At 40.2% G+C, this 13,660-nt stretch overlaps 1 protein-coding gene across 1 annotated transcript; it reads left to right on the top strand.

Annotated features, from left to right (window-relative positions):
* The first annotated feature begins 394 nt into the window (after window positions 1-394).
* LOC134623318 (NACHT, LRR and PYD domains-containing protein 3-like) lies at window positions 395-8,758 on the top strand. The gene is made up of 9 exons (XM_063468466.2): window positions 395-465; window positions 747-842; window positions 2,658-2,724; window positions 2,890-3,109; window positions 3,207-5,001; window positions 5,108-5,281; window positions 6,527-6,700; window positions 6,936-6,982; window positions 8,217-8,758. Exons 1-9 carry the CDS (start codon window positions 395-397, stop codon window positions 8,756-8,758), a joined length of 3,186 nt encoding a protein of 1,061 aa, XP_063324536.2.
* Window positions 8,759-13,660: the final 4,902 nt, after the last annotated feature.

Here is a 13,660-nt window from a genome sequence, read left to right as displayed (position 1 = left end):
TTTATGTTAACAATTTATTTTAACGCAGCACTGTTAACAAACACTAAACACTTTTTTTATTTCATTTAACACAAACATAATAAACAATCTGCAGCTGTAATGATAAATTGTTGTACTACAGTGACTCATGGAGATCCAGGCTACATGACAGTAACTGATCCATCTCATCTGAAAGGAGACAAAACTCTGAAAACTGCAAAGACGATATTTACACAGCCTGAAATGTAACAGTTTAAAACTAGACAGACTAAAAAGAACTGAAATCATTCAGTGTGAAGAGCTTCAGACTTTATAGGCTTGTTGTTATATATATTGCCCTAGCTGATATTTTTCCTAATTCCCCAGACACGACTCTCCCAAACCTGAGCCTGAGCCTGGACTCAGCTCTGTGACTATGAGGAAGAGATCCAGTCCACAGAGAGACCGCCCCGACTTTAAAAACAGGAAACTGTCTCCTGATGAGAAGTGAGAGTTGCTGAATATCAAAATGTTCCTTCCATGAGTAATGAGTGAGAAGATATGATTTACTGCATACATTGACCGATATTATTATCATTTCAATTCATGTGGGAATAAAAAGAACAAAAGGCAGCTGAATAAACAGCCTAATGATAGAAGAGCTTAAAGGGTTATAGACTTACTGTGATGTTAGTCTTTATTCCTTAGTCTATGCAGCAGTTTTTGTATCTGATCGCTAAAAACTCAATTTTTCTCTCGTGATCTTTTTCTTTGTTCACCGGGATCAGAGAGACACCAGATGCTTCTGAACCTGAACCGAGCTGTGATCAGTCGAAGGCTTTCAGCATCAACTTTAAAGGACCAAAGTCTGCTGGTGCTGAGAAGTAAGAGATTTCAAATGTTCCTTATAGTCCTGAAGTTTAAGAGCTCCATGAGGTAGGTCTATCATAACAGCTGTTAAATTCTCAGTTCTTTGATCTTTGGGCTGAAGGAAGGACAGCAATCGGTGTATAAATGCTCAATCAACAATTTCTTTATTCCATACACTTCTCATTATTCCATCAAAACTTCTGAGCATAAACCATCCGGAGGGGAGATGAGCGCAGGAGGGTGTCCGCCTGATCTTGACGTGTCTGAGCGTTTCTCACATTCTTATACCCTCAGCCCCCCTCCAAAGTCATAATACCTAAGCATCCACATTCTTTCTCTCTCTCAGTGAGCCTGAGTTCAGACTTTGGCTTCCTGTGCAGTATGTTCTGTTCTTTTCTAATCAGACAAACAAGGCCATGCTTCTCTGAAAACAGTATTTATTATAACTCAGCAGTATAATGCATCATAAAACAATATCATTCATTCACAATAAATCAGCAGTCTAATGTAATACAAATCAGTCTAAGGCTATGTCCACACGTACCCGGGTATTTTTGAAAACGCAGATTTTTCTATGCGTTTGCACCTTTCGTCCACACGTAAACGGCGTTTTCGGTCACTGAAAACGGAGATTTCTAAAAACTCCGGGCAGGGTGGATATTTTCTAAAACTCAGTTTTTGCATTTACGTGTGGACGAGAAAAACGGAGAAAACGCAGCGTCAAAGGTGTGCGCCTGTTTTGATGTCACACTGTGCGCCACGTTGTTGTTTCGGTGAAATGAATTTCTACAGTACTGTTACTGTTAATTGTCTCTGCAGTGTTTAAATGCTTACATATACACACACAGTTACTGTCCCTCCACACATACGACTCGGTTCTGCTTCTACGCCCCAGCTTTGTTTACTATTTCCCACCGAGGCTTCTACACTTCTGATTGGCCAACATTTCTACACGGTTAGGAATATAGCGCCACCTGCTGCTTTGGCATGCTCCTAGCAGCGTTTTCCTTCATTTCTGCCTTTACGTGTGGACATAGCCTAATAAATCTAATAGTTATCACCCTTTTCTAAGTCAGGAGAATAATGCAAACTAATACTCCATAATGATTTCACAATCTTTAATTAGGGGTATGACATGGCATAAGATAATATAATAATCTCACACAGCCCATGCCTTCCTTACACTGGGTGCCACACTGATTATAATTTGTTTAATCAACAGCAATGCAGTCAGCAGCTAGTCAGTTTGACGAGTAGTTCCCTTTGCCCTGATAAATGAAAGTCCGATGCTGTGGGTGTCAGGTTTGCTTAGGAAGGTGAAGTGACCTGAAAGTATATAAAAAATAAAAATAAAAACATTAAGAAAAGCAGGTATTTTGGGCACATTGGCTGCTTTGACTGCTACACACCATTCACTTAACGGGGTACTCAATATGTAGTTGGATGTTGAGTCCAGAGATTTGACTCTTGGACAAACATTGGACATTTTGTTCATTCATTCAACCAGTACGTTTTACTTTCTGCAGCAACTGCTTTGGTATTATTTACTGCTGACAGCATGAAAGTACAAAATAAATTATTTTGGCAACAGTTTCTTTATTTACTCCTTAAGAATAAATTATAGGCTGTGCCAACTTTTCTTTCGTCTTTCCTTATATTTAATAATACTGCCATGGTCTCGTACACCAACGCTCTTAATTTAGTAATCAGTGTAATGAATTTAAAGCAATCAATCTAAATCAATTTAGCAATAAAATATTCAAAGAAAAAAAACAAGATCTTGTATTTATGTACAAAATGGTTACAGTTTCTTCATGATGTCTCCACAGAGCTGATCAGGAGAGTTCAGATGTTTCAAGTCTTCAGGATCAAACTGATCTGGACTCAGTATTTAAGGTTTGTACATGTACACCAAACTCTGTTTGTAATTATTTTCATATCAAAAATATTTAAATGTCTGCCGGCAAAAGCCGTCCTTTCATGTTTCACTATATTTTTATTTAAAAAGAACTTTTCAAATCAAAGTGCTCATGAATTCAGGTTGTTTCATTTAATTTCCAGATGCTGGAGGAAAACATTATCGCGTTTGTGAAGAACGAGCTAAAGAAGCTGCAGAATGATCTGAATCCAGATTATTCAGAGTGTCAGAGGGATGAAGAGGAGGTGTTGGACAGTGAGGAAGAGAAGCAGAGAAGGAGCAGCAGAGAGGCATTTCTGAAACTTGCAGTTAACTTCCTGAGAATAATGAAACATGAGGAGCTGGCTGACTGTCTGCAGAGCAGTGAGAGGATTTCTCTTCATAAATTCAGTCTTTACAGGAATGAAATTGTCATATTTTCTATAATCATAACACTCATGTTTCTGGTGCTTTCCTGTAGAAAATCCTGATCCACTTTGTGAGAACACATTTAAATGTAACCTAAAGAAGAAGTTCCAGTGTGTCTCTGAGGGGATTGCTAAACCAGGAACCCAAACCACTCTAAATGAGATCTACACAGAGCTCTGCATCACAGAGGGAGGGACCGGAGAGGTCAACACTGAACATGAGGTCAGACAGATTGAAATGTTTTCCTGGAAACCAGACAGACCAGAAACAACAATCAGGTGTGAAGACTTCTTTAAAGCTTCAACTGAAACAAACAAACCAATCAGAACAGTTCTGACCAAAGGAGTGGCTGGCATCGGGAAAACATTCCTGACACAAAAGTTCACTTTGGACTGGGCTGAAGACAAGACCAACCAGGACATCCAGTTCATTTTTCCATTCCCATTCAGAGAGCTGAATTTACTGAAGGATACAAAGTTCAGCTTAGTGGGACTTATTCATCACTTCTTCACTGAAATCAAAGAAGCAGGAATCTGTAACTTTAAAAAGTTCAAAGTTGTGTTCATCTTTGATGGTCTGGATGAGTGTCGACTTCCTCTGAACTTCCACATCACTGAGATCCTCACTGATGTTACAGAGTCCACATCAGTGGATGTGCTGCTGACAAACCTCATCAGGGGAAAGTTGCTTCCTTCTGCTCACATCTGGATAACCACACGACCTGCAGCAGCCAATCAGATCCCTGCTGAGTATATAGACATGGTTACAGAGGTCAGAGGGTTCACTGACCCAAAGAAGGAAGAGTACTTCAGGAAGAGACTCGGACACAAGGAAGAGGCCAACACCATAATCTCTCACATCAAGACATCACGAAGCCTCCACATCATGTGTCACATCCCAATCTTCTGCTGGATCACTGCTACAGTTTTAGAGAGTTTGTTAAAAACCAAACAGGATGGAGGAAAGCTGCCCAAGACACTGACTGAGATGTACATTCACTTCCTGGTGGTTCAGACCAAAGTGAAGAACATCAAGTATGATGGAGGAGCTGAGACAGATCCTCTCTGGAGTCCAGAGAGCAGGAAGATGATTAAATCACTGGGGAAACTGGCTTTTGAGCAGCTGCATAAAGGAAACCTGATCTTCTATGAATCAGACCTGACAGAGTGTGACATTAATGTCAGAGAGGCCTCAGTGTACTCAGGAGTGTTTACACAGGTCTTTATAGAAGAGAGAGGACTGTACCAAGAGAAGGTGTTCTGCTTTGTCCATTTGAGCATTCAGGAGTTTCTGGCAGCTCTTCATGTCCATCTCACCTTCACCAACTCTGGTATCAACCTGCTGGAAGAAGAAGAAACAGCCTCAGTGCAGACTGGAGAATCTTCAGTAAGACAGTTCTACCAGAGTGCTGTGGACAAGGCCTTACAGAGTCCAAATGGACTCTTGGACTTATTTCTTCGCTTCCTCCTTGGTCTTTCATTGCAGACCAATCAGACTCTCCTGCAAGGCCTCCTGACACTGAAAGGAAACAGCTCACAGACCAATCATGAAACAGTTCAGTACATAAAAAATAAACTGAATGAGAATCTCTCTCCTGAAAAAAGCATCAATTTTTTCAACTGTCTGAATGAACTGAAGGATGACTCTCTAGTGAAGGAGATCCAACGCCATCTGAGTTCAGGAAGCCTGTCCATAGTTCATCTTTCTCCTTCCCAGTGGTCAGCTCTGGTCTTTGTCCTGCTGTCATCAGAAGAAGAGCTGGATGTGTTTGATCTGAAGGAATACTCAGCTTCAGAGGAGGCTTTTTTGAGGCTGTTGTCAGTGGTCAAAGCCTCCAAGAAAGTTCTGTAAGTGTGTAACCAGTGTGAAACAGGTTGAAGCATGCTTCACATCTGTGGTCCTCTCTAGGAAAATCACAGATGTTTTCTAAATTTTTCACTGATATATTTTCAGGCTTAGCGGATGTAACCTCACAGAGAAAAGCTGTGAAGCTCTATCATCAGTTCTCAGAACACAATCCTCTAGACTGAGAGAGCTGGACATGAGTAACAACAACATTCAGGACTCTGGAGTGCAGTTGTTGTGTGTTGGCCTTGAAAGTCCACACTGCACACTTCAAACTCTCAGGTTAGATCAACTTACTCTTTGTTTAAGATTTTTACATTCCAATAATGAAAATGATCTTTGTTTTAAATGACAAAGAAACAAATTAAATGTAGTTCACTCAGACTATGTGCCATGTATTGTGTTATCAGTGTTGGGAAGGTTACTTTTAAAATGTATTCCACTACAGATTACAGAATACATGCCCCACAATGTATTTTGTAATGTATTCCATTAAGTTACTCAATCAGAGTGACGTATTCTGAATACTTTTGATTACATAATATATTATAATGCTTTTTTACAAGTACATAAATGTACTATTGCTGTGTGATTTATTACTATTACTGAAGGTTCCTCACCAATACCAACACCAATACCAACTACATTTTAAAATTTTAATATAAAATGAGTAACAGTAGGGTGCACATTAGGTAAGGCTGCACTTTTTGCAGCGATTTCGTATAGAAAACTCTCGTATAAAAAACAGGTCCGAGGCTCCGAACCGTAGTAAAGGGACCTCTGGCTAATACGTTGGGTTTCGTGTTTGGCTCGTAGCCGAAAACTAGCTTTACTTTGTTGTCTGTTTCAACTTTGCTAGCAAGAGACAGAGAGAGGCGCTGATAGGCTACTCCAGCGGAACTTATTGTTTCAGAGGAAAACACGGACACAGTGTACAGTTGAGTCTTAATAGCTTACTTAAAACTGGGCTCGTCAGACACTTTTTTTGGCTGCAGTGGTTATTATTATATTTACATGCTCCCAGCTCCCGTTTCTGTTCGATGACAACTCGTACTTTGCGACTCATGGAGAACTGAACGGGTATGGCATTCAGTTCTCCATGCAGCACGGACTACACTGCCCATGAGGCTACATTCTTTAGGGTGATGCCTGTAACACTTGGCCTATTGCCCTCATATTAAATAATTTTTGAACAATAATTTTTGAAAATATTTCTTCATGTCATTTTGCAATTAAACGGTGACATGGGCCCTAAGATTGAGACACGGGCATTAGAGCCTCTTAATTCGTGTTTTGTTTGGGTTTCCACCAGCGTGGAATTACCAAAAATAGAGAGGGCATAGCCTAACATATGAAACAGGAAAAGACCGCCGTGTAATCCATTTATTTCAACAAAGTAACTGTATTCTGAATTTCACCTTTTTGAACGGTAACTGTAACGGAATACAGTTACTGATATTTTGTATTTTAAATATGTAACGGTGGGACATGTATTACATTACTCAACACTGTGTGTTATATTTGCAGGCTTTCAGGCTGTCTGATCACAGAGAAAGGCTTTGCTTTCCTTAATTCAGCTCTGAGCTCTAACCCCTCCCATCTGAGACAGCTGGACCTGAGCTACAATTATCTAGGGGACTCAGGAATGAAGCTGCTGTTGACTCGACAGGAGGATCCACAGTGGAAACTGGAAACCCTCAGGTAAGGAGAAGTTGAGGTAGGGCTACAAAAATTCCTCTATCATTCTGTAAGTCCACAGGATAGTGTTTGATAGTAGGCAAGAGAATAAAAGCAATAACAGTACAGAATAAAACAAAAGTATGATACCTTGTTCAAGCGAGGGATGGAAACATGAAATATTTGCTTTTGAATTCTGAATAAGGATGAGCTAGTCTGACACTGTCCTTATTTATTTTGAATCTTTTTTGAATTTCAGGATGGAGCCTTGTGGAGTACAGTGGTTGAAACCAGGTTTAAGGAAATGTAAGTGTGTTTTTAAATCCAGGCATTAAATCACTGACAGCTTGCATTTAAAACCTTTTTATTGTGCAGTATAACTGCTGCACTTTATGTATGTATATTTAGATGTATTGTATATTAAGATGTTTTAAAAAAAAATATAACCACAGCATAGGTATACAAACAATCACTTCCATAAAGATTTGGCTGGATGTTGTTCTTCATGGAGTGATATAAAGTCCAGGGCCAGTAGAGTGTCTGAATCACTGGTGAAGATACACAGACAACTGACTAACATTCTCCTCCAATCTTTCCCAACAAGTTCCAGAGATGCTTAAAATTTTTCATTTAGCAATGAAAGTGTCTAAATAATTTGCAGCTTAGAGCCGCGGCCTCAGACTTGGAGGTTCACACATCCTCACTTCAGTCATCTTCACACTTGACTGCAAACTGACTGTTTACAAACTGGAAATTATCACATGACCACATCATACATTAAATGAGACATAATCCACAAGCCTTATTGCCATGGATTTCATCGACTCTATTTTCATGAATAGATTTAATGAAGAGGAAAGCCCTGGTAGAGTCTGATGTAGACTAGTTAGGAAAGCCAACCACTCCAATAGGGACTTGCCATTTTACAGGAACAGCTCAGTTCTCCAACTTCAATAATGGAGATGCATCTAGCTGTGACATTTCATACTCAACAGGGTGTTGAGATTCTGATGCAAACGGGAGTTGAGGATCTCTTAGAGCTCTGCTCAACACTCCAAGTTGTACCCTTTTTTTAAAACCATAAGTCAATAGAGTGGGAGTTCTTAAGTAGTAGAGTTTTTCAAAACACCCCAAGGGGAATTAAAGTAGTGTGATTTAAAATACAAAGTTCAGAGGTGAAATTAAAGTGTATTGTTGGATGTGAACTTGACTTCAAAGATTGCTAAAGGTGATATTCATCATCAAGTATAAGACAAACAACACAATCTCATGACGAACCATCCTGTAACGTGGTAAGTAATTTTTGTAGTAGACTCTGAGAGGTGAAGATTTCAGGCTTGTAGAAAAAAAATCACTGCATGCTGCAGTTCGGTACTGTAGACGTCTTAATTTTCTTGGTAATCTCTATTCATGATTGCATTCCTTTTATTTCAGAATATCTTTAGACTATATAGCACAGTAATTCTTGTGGTTTGAATGATTGAATGATTAGAGTTCTACAAACTGATTGCATATCTTCTCCCCATATTCTTTCCATTAGATTTCTGTGAACTAAATCTGGATCTAAACACAATACACAGAAAACTCAAACTGTCTGACAACAACAGGAAGGTGGTGCATGTAGAAGAGGACCAGCAGTATGTTGATAATGATGACAGATTTGATCATTGGCCTCAGCTGCTGTGTACCAACACTCTGACTGGTCGCTGTTACTGGGAGGTTGAGTGGAGTGGAGAGGTTCATATTGCAGTGGCTTACAAAGGAATCAAACGGAAAGGAAACGGTGATGACAGCAGGTTTGGCAAAACTGATCAGTCCTGGTCTTTGTACTGTGATGAGGGCGAATACTTTGCAACTCACAACTACAATTCAAGAGCCATCCCTGTCTCCTCCTCTGCCTGTCACAAAGTAGCAGTGTATGTGGACTGTCCTATGGGCACCGTGTCCTTCTACAACATAATCTCTGGCACACTGGTCCACCTCCACACCTTCAACACCACATTCACTGAACCTGTATACCCTGGGTTTAGAGTTAGGTTACATGACTCTCATATCTACATCTGTGCTGACTCAGAAAATTGAACTTGAAGCTGCTATTACAATATTAGATTGAGTTTGCAGAAGTCTACAGTTAGATTTTTGGAGCAAACGCATCCAACACTCAAAGCTGGAAGTCTTCCTTCCTTACTTTAATTTGCTGAGTTTGAATATTCTACCATGAACTTCTGCTTCTTAAATTCTTTTTAAATTTATAAACATTTTATTCCAAGTTGCAGTGGTTAGCAATGCTTCCATGCCTGAGATCTTACTGTGTGGAATTTACATATTTACCCTGTGCCTGTATAATCTGCTTTCATCTATAATAGATATAATGTAATATAATCAATGAAGAATGAAATCAGTCGTTGATGCACAGTTGTTTTGCAAATGTTGAAAAGCACCTGTAATTCTTACTACACTGTTAAGAATCTAAACTTCTAGGTGTTTGGTGATGATGATAATAATAAAGAAAAAATTGGCCATGACAATAGAACATGGTTCTATAGAGCTCTAAGTTCTATAGAGAACTTTTGCATTTTATTGCATATAATTACTTTGAAAATATGCTTCAATAGACAATAAATTTCAGTATGGGATTGCATTCATTGTGATTTTTTGACTCCTGTTAGTGGAAAAGTCCAGAATCCTGACATATACCTGAAAACTCTGAACATCCTCTGTGAGCTGATTATCACTAATAAAACCTCAATCCTGTATCATGGACCTGAGGTACCTCAGAAAATACAGACTACTTGGCCCTTTTTGAAGAGGGCTTCTGTGTTTTTAATGGAGTCCAGTTTATTGTCAGTGTGAACACCGAGGTCTCTATAATCCTTCACTGTCTCCACGCTGACCCCATGGATGGAACCAAGACTCACTGCTGTTCTTGTCCTCCTTATACTCAATACCAGTTCATTTCTCTTTGCTACATGAAGCTGCAGATTATTCTACTTTCACCACTTGACAAAGTTTTTCACCATAGCCTTGTACTCTTCCTCATCACACTGATACATCCCACCTCTGCAAGGCCATCTGAAAACATCTGAAGATGGCAGGTCTCTGTGCAGGAGCTGAAGTCGGTGCTGTGTGAAGGCACAGAAGTCAAAAACATGACTCTCACCATGTTGCTGGCTTAGTCAGGAGTAGGGATGGGTATCGTTTAGGTTTTATCCGATACCGGTGCCAAACCGGTACTTTTGAAACGGTGCCGGTGCTTAAACAGTGCTCAAACCGGTGCTTAAAGAATGGAGAACACAAAATTGGTCCAAAAACCTCTTATGTTTAAATGTTTTTTTTGTAAAAAGATAACAATGTTAGCCTTTTCTGCAGCTATAGGGCATATATGGCATCACTCTTGGCTGGAAGCAGTGCTTAAACAATGGAAAAAACACAAAATTGGTCCAAAAACCTCTCATGTTTAAATGTTTTCCACTTTTTCTTTGGTCATTTTAGCCTTTTTGGCCAGGGTGAAGGGAGTATCTGCCATCAAACAAGAAGACAGCCGCATGTAACTACGACGGTGTTTGCTAGTTCACCTTACATGCATTAATGTAATAATGTGGTTAGCCTACTCAACGTAAATTACACAAGAACAACATTAAGCTACTCACACAGAGAAGAACAGCTGCTGCTGCCATCATCATCTGTCATCATTTCTGCTACACTGGCAGGGCTAAGGGCCAGGACTCTCCTCTTCGGGTTTTTGGGGGGATGATAACAGGCCACACCCGCAGTAGATGTGCACGGTGTGAGGTCTCGCAGCAAGCTAAACACGGCGCATTTCTCGGCTTTAAAAAAAACCCGCTATGCATCGCCAGGTGTTTCATCGGATTTGAGGTGTTACCTCCTTTGACAGTATCACAGTATCAGCTTAAAGCACTTGTTGCAGGCTGCTGAGTTTGCATGCTTTGCTGCGAAGTACAGCCAGACTTTGTAATGCTTAGCCTTGGGCATTTTTAATGTGTAGCTCTGCTCTAAAAGAACGTACGTACCTGAGCCCGCCTACTTTCCTCGGAAACGTAAAATGATTGGCTAGAATTGGCTCAGGAAAAAAAAAAGCACCGAAATAAGGCACCGAAATGTGCGCTGCTTTTCGGTCTGGTTACTACCGTTTATATCAGAACCGGTGCCATCATGGCACCGGACACCGGTACCCATCCCTAGTCAGGAGGGTGTGGATACGGTTGATCAGGTGGAGAATATTGTCTTTAACTCCAAGTTGGGGTGATCGTGTCTCTCATCTTAGATTAAGAGAAACTCATCACAACATCTAACAGCATCATCAAGAACTGTCTGCGTTCATCATCCTGGAGCTGACTAACAATAACAGAGTCATCAGCACACTTTACATCGCTCCTGTTTTCACACCTGCTCTCACACATATTTGTGTCATCACCAGTGATGGGAATAACGGCATTAAAAGTAATAGCGTTGCTTACGGCGTTACTTTCTTCAGTAACGAGTAATCTAACTAATTACTTTTCCTATCATTACAACGCCGTTACAGTTACTAACAAGAAAATGCAGTGTGGTCGTGCTACTATTGTGGCATGCAGAGAAATCTTAACAAAGAAGCTCCACACAGAGATTGAGCTTGCTGTTTGTCCCCTGGCTGATAGGAGCTCTTTATTAAACACTTGCTGGTGCTACACTGTGCTTCGAGCGTCAAGACATTCAAGACAACAGTTAAAAGTAACATAATCATAGACAATAAAACAGCAGCACATGTCCCAAGGCATGATGGGAGAGAATGGCAACACAACATTTGGTTATTTAGGAAGCGGGGGAAGTTTTAGGAGTGACAGAGAGAGAGAGAGAGTTTTGAGATATGAGAGATTTGTGACGCTTAGCATGTTTGGAATGTGTAGTTAATGTGTTGTTTTGTGTAGTTAGTTTGTAGTGTTGTGGGCAGTTTTGTGTGGGATCAAACCTCTTCTTACTGTGACTGTGCTCATTGAATAACCAATGTCTGAGTGCATAAATTCCTGGTCAGATAGTATAAACAGGCTTCAAGCTTGGTTATGATGCATGCATATGAAGTGCTCATCAACTTGGATTGTCTCATTCAATGTTAGCTCATGACATCTCCACTTTTTGAAAAACCAGTTGGTATCCAGTCTAATTTTACCTTTGGTAAATTTGACGAACTGGTCCTTTACATACACCAGAGTGAGATGTAGCCCTTTATATTTGACAGAACACCTGTAGTCAGTGTGTAAAGAGGTCACTGTTTTCTGGTAAACATGAACACATCAATGAAAAGGAAATAAAGATGACCAAAATATATTTTTAATTTTAGGTTAGCATTTAAATACCGGTGGCAGTGACTCATACTCACTCACTGCCGCAAAGACAGAGACCTGCTCGCATAAATACATTTAAGCTGAACCACATAACTGCAGCAGGACGGAGTTATTATCGTGGACTTCAGAGATAAATCAAGTGGTTAAAGGTAAGAAACAGAGTCCAGCTGAAAGAAGAGGAGACAACATTAGCATGCACTTTGTCTTTGTTAAACTTTACCATGTTTCTGGGTGTCATTTTTTTGTCTGTTTTTAAGTATTACATTTTTTTTCTTCTACATTTTAGCTCTTATTTCATTGAACAGTGCACAAAAAAGACAGGGAAGCAGGGACAGAGTGAAGAGGAATGTGTTGCCTCTAAACAGTTACATCCCGGTTTCTCAGGCCTCCAGAAAGAACGCCGGGACTCAGTAGTCAATTCAGAACACTTTTATTCATCCACGCTTATTGATGCAGCTTCTAGAAGGGAGCTGTACAGGACTACAAAATTCCTCTGCAGATCTCAACTCCTTTGTCTGTGAAACACAGTTTTGTAGAAGTGACCCCCTTCTAACCCCTCTACAATGTGCCATAAAACTAAGCACTGTATTTACATGTTTGTGTGTGTGTGAGTACGTGAGTGCCTGCGTGTGCGCATTCCTGAGTGTAAGTGCATGTGTATATATATGTGTATGTACCTCTGGGTACATTACTTCCTAGGGCCCATAAAAGTCCATCTCCCTTCCAGACAAAAGTTATCCAATTACAAATATTGAGACCCCCCCTCCAGGTATCCCCTGGGGAATTTCCACTGAGCTCAGGCTTCTCTCTATTTTACCTTGGCCTCCTTCCTTCTGCTTACCGTACAGCCTCAGGATGCTGGACTTGGGGTGAAACCCTCCGTGCATGGTCAGGAGTTTTCTTGTCTTGATGTCAGTGGCTTCTATCTCCTGCTTTGGCCAGCCTATTACCCCAGCAGGGTACCTGATCACAGGCAGGGCGTAGGTGTTAATAGCCTGGATCTGGTTCTTCACTCCTCTGGACTTGCCTGACCCTCTGCAGGTAATTGGTGGTTGCTGCTTGCCTAGCAGTGTCTTCATTGTTCCCATTTGCCTGTGGGATGCCCAGGTACTTGTAGCTGTCCTCTATGTCTGCAATGTTGCCTTCTGGTAGTTCAATCCCCTCAGTTCAGTTTATTTTTTAAAAAAGGACTTGCTGGTTTGAAAGTCAGAATATTACAAATCCAAACATATGAAATCCACTCTGGAAAAATAAGTAAATAAATACACAAATAAATGTAATTCTGGACTAACTGTCATGTGACTTCTAAATTTGCTATCACTGTCTTGGGTTTTCTCAGCACTTTCCTCACCGTGAAAGAATTTTTTTTCTTCTTTAAAAAGTTAGAAATACTTGAAGTATATGACACCAAACAATATTATTCACATACTTGTTTCATCAATAGTGTGAAGTCAATTTGTCTCTTTCATTTAAATTGACCAAAACAGTATTACCTATCACAGAAAAGATTCTTGAGGTGACAAAGTCCTTGTAATGTGCACTGGTTTGACCCTCAATGTCAACATTAAGGTTTACAGAAACTGCCGGATTTCTGGTAAATTATTGCTTTGGGGGAGTATTTTGTCTGGGTGGAAGGTGAAAG

This window comes from Pelmatolapia mariae, linkage group LG3_W (assembly GCF_036321145.2).
Source record: "Pelmatolapia mariae isolate MD_Pm_ZW linkage group LG3_W, Pm_UMD_F_2, whole genome shotgun sequence".
Lineage (NCBI taxonomy): Eukaryota > Metazoa > Chordata > Actinopteri > Cichliformes > Cichlidae > Pelmatolapia > Pelmatolapia mariae.
The sequence above is the reverse complement of the archived record's forward strand: the minus strand, read 5'-3'. Positions and strand labels throughout refer to the sequence as shown.

What these genes read in the sequence shown, in the direction of transcription:
- LOC134623318 (XM_063468466.2), top strand. Translation starts at nt 395, where the DNA reads ATGAGGAAGAGATCCAGTCCACAGAGAGACCGCCCCGACTTTAAAAAC. An exon ending in AAACTGTCTCCTGATGAGAA is followed by an intron (nt 466 to 746) that starts GTGAGAGTTGCT and finishes CACCGGGATCAG; the next exon opens with AGAGACACCAGATGCTTCTG. An exon ending in TGGAAACTGGAAACCCTCAG is followed by an intron (nt 6,701 to 6,935) that starts GTAAGGAGAAGT and finishes TTTGAATTTCAG; the next exon opens with GATGGAGCCTTGTGGAGTAC.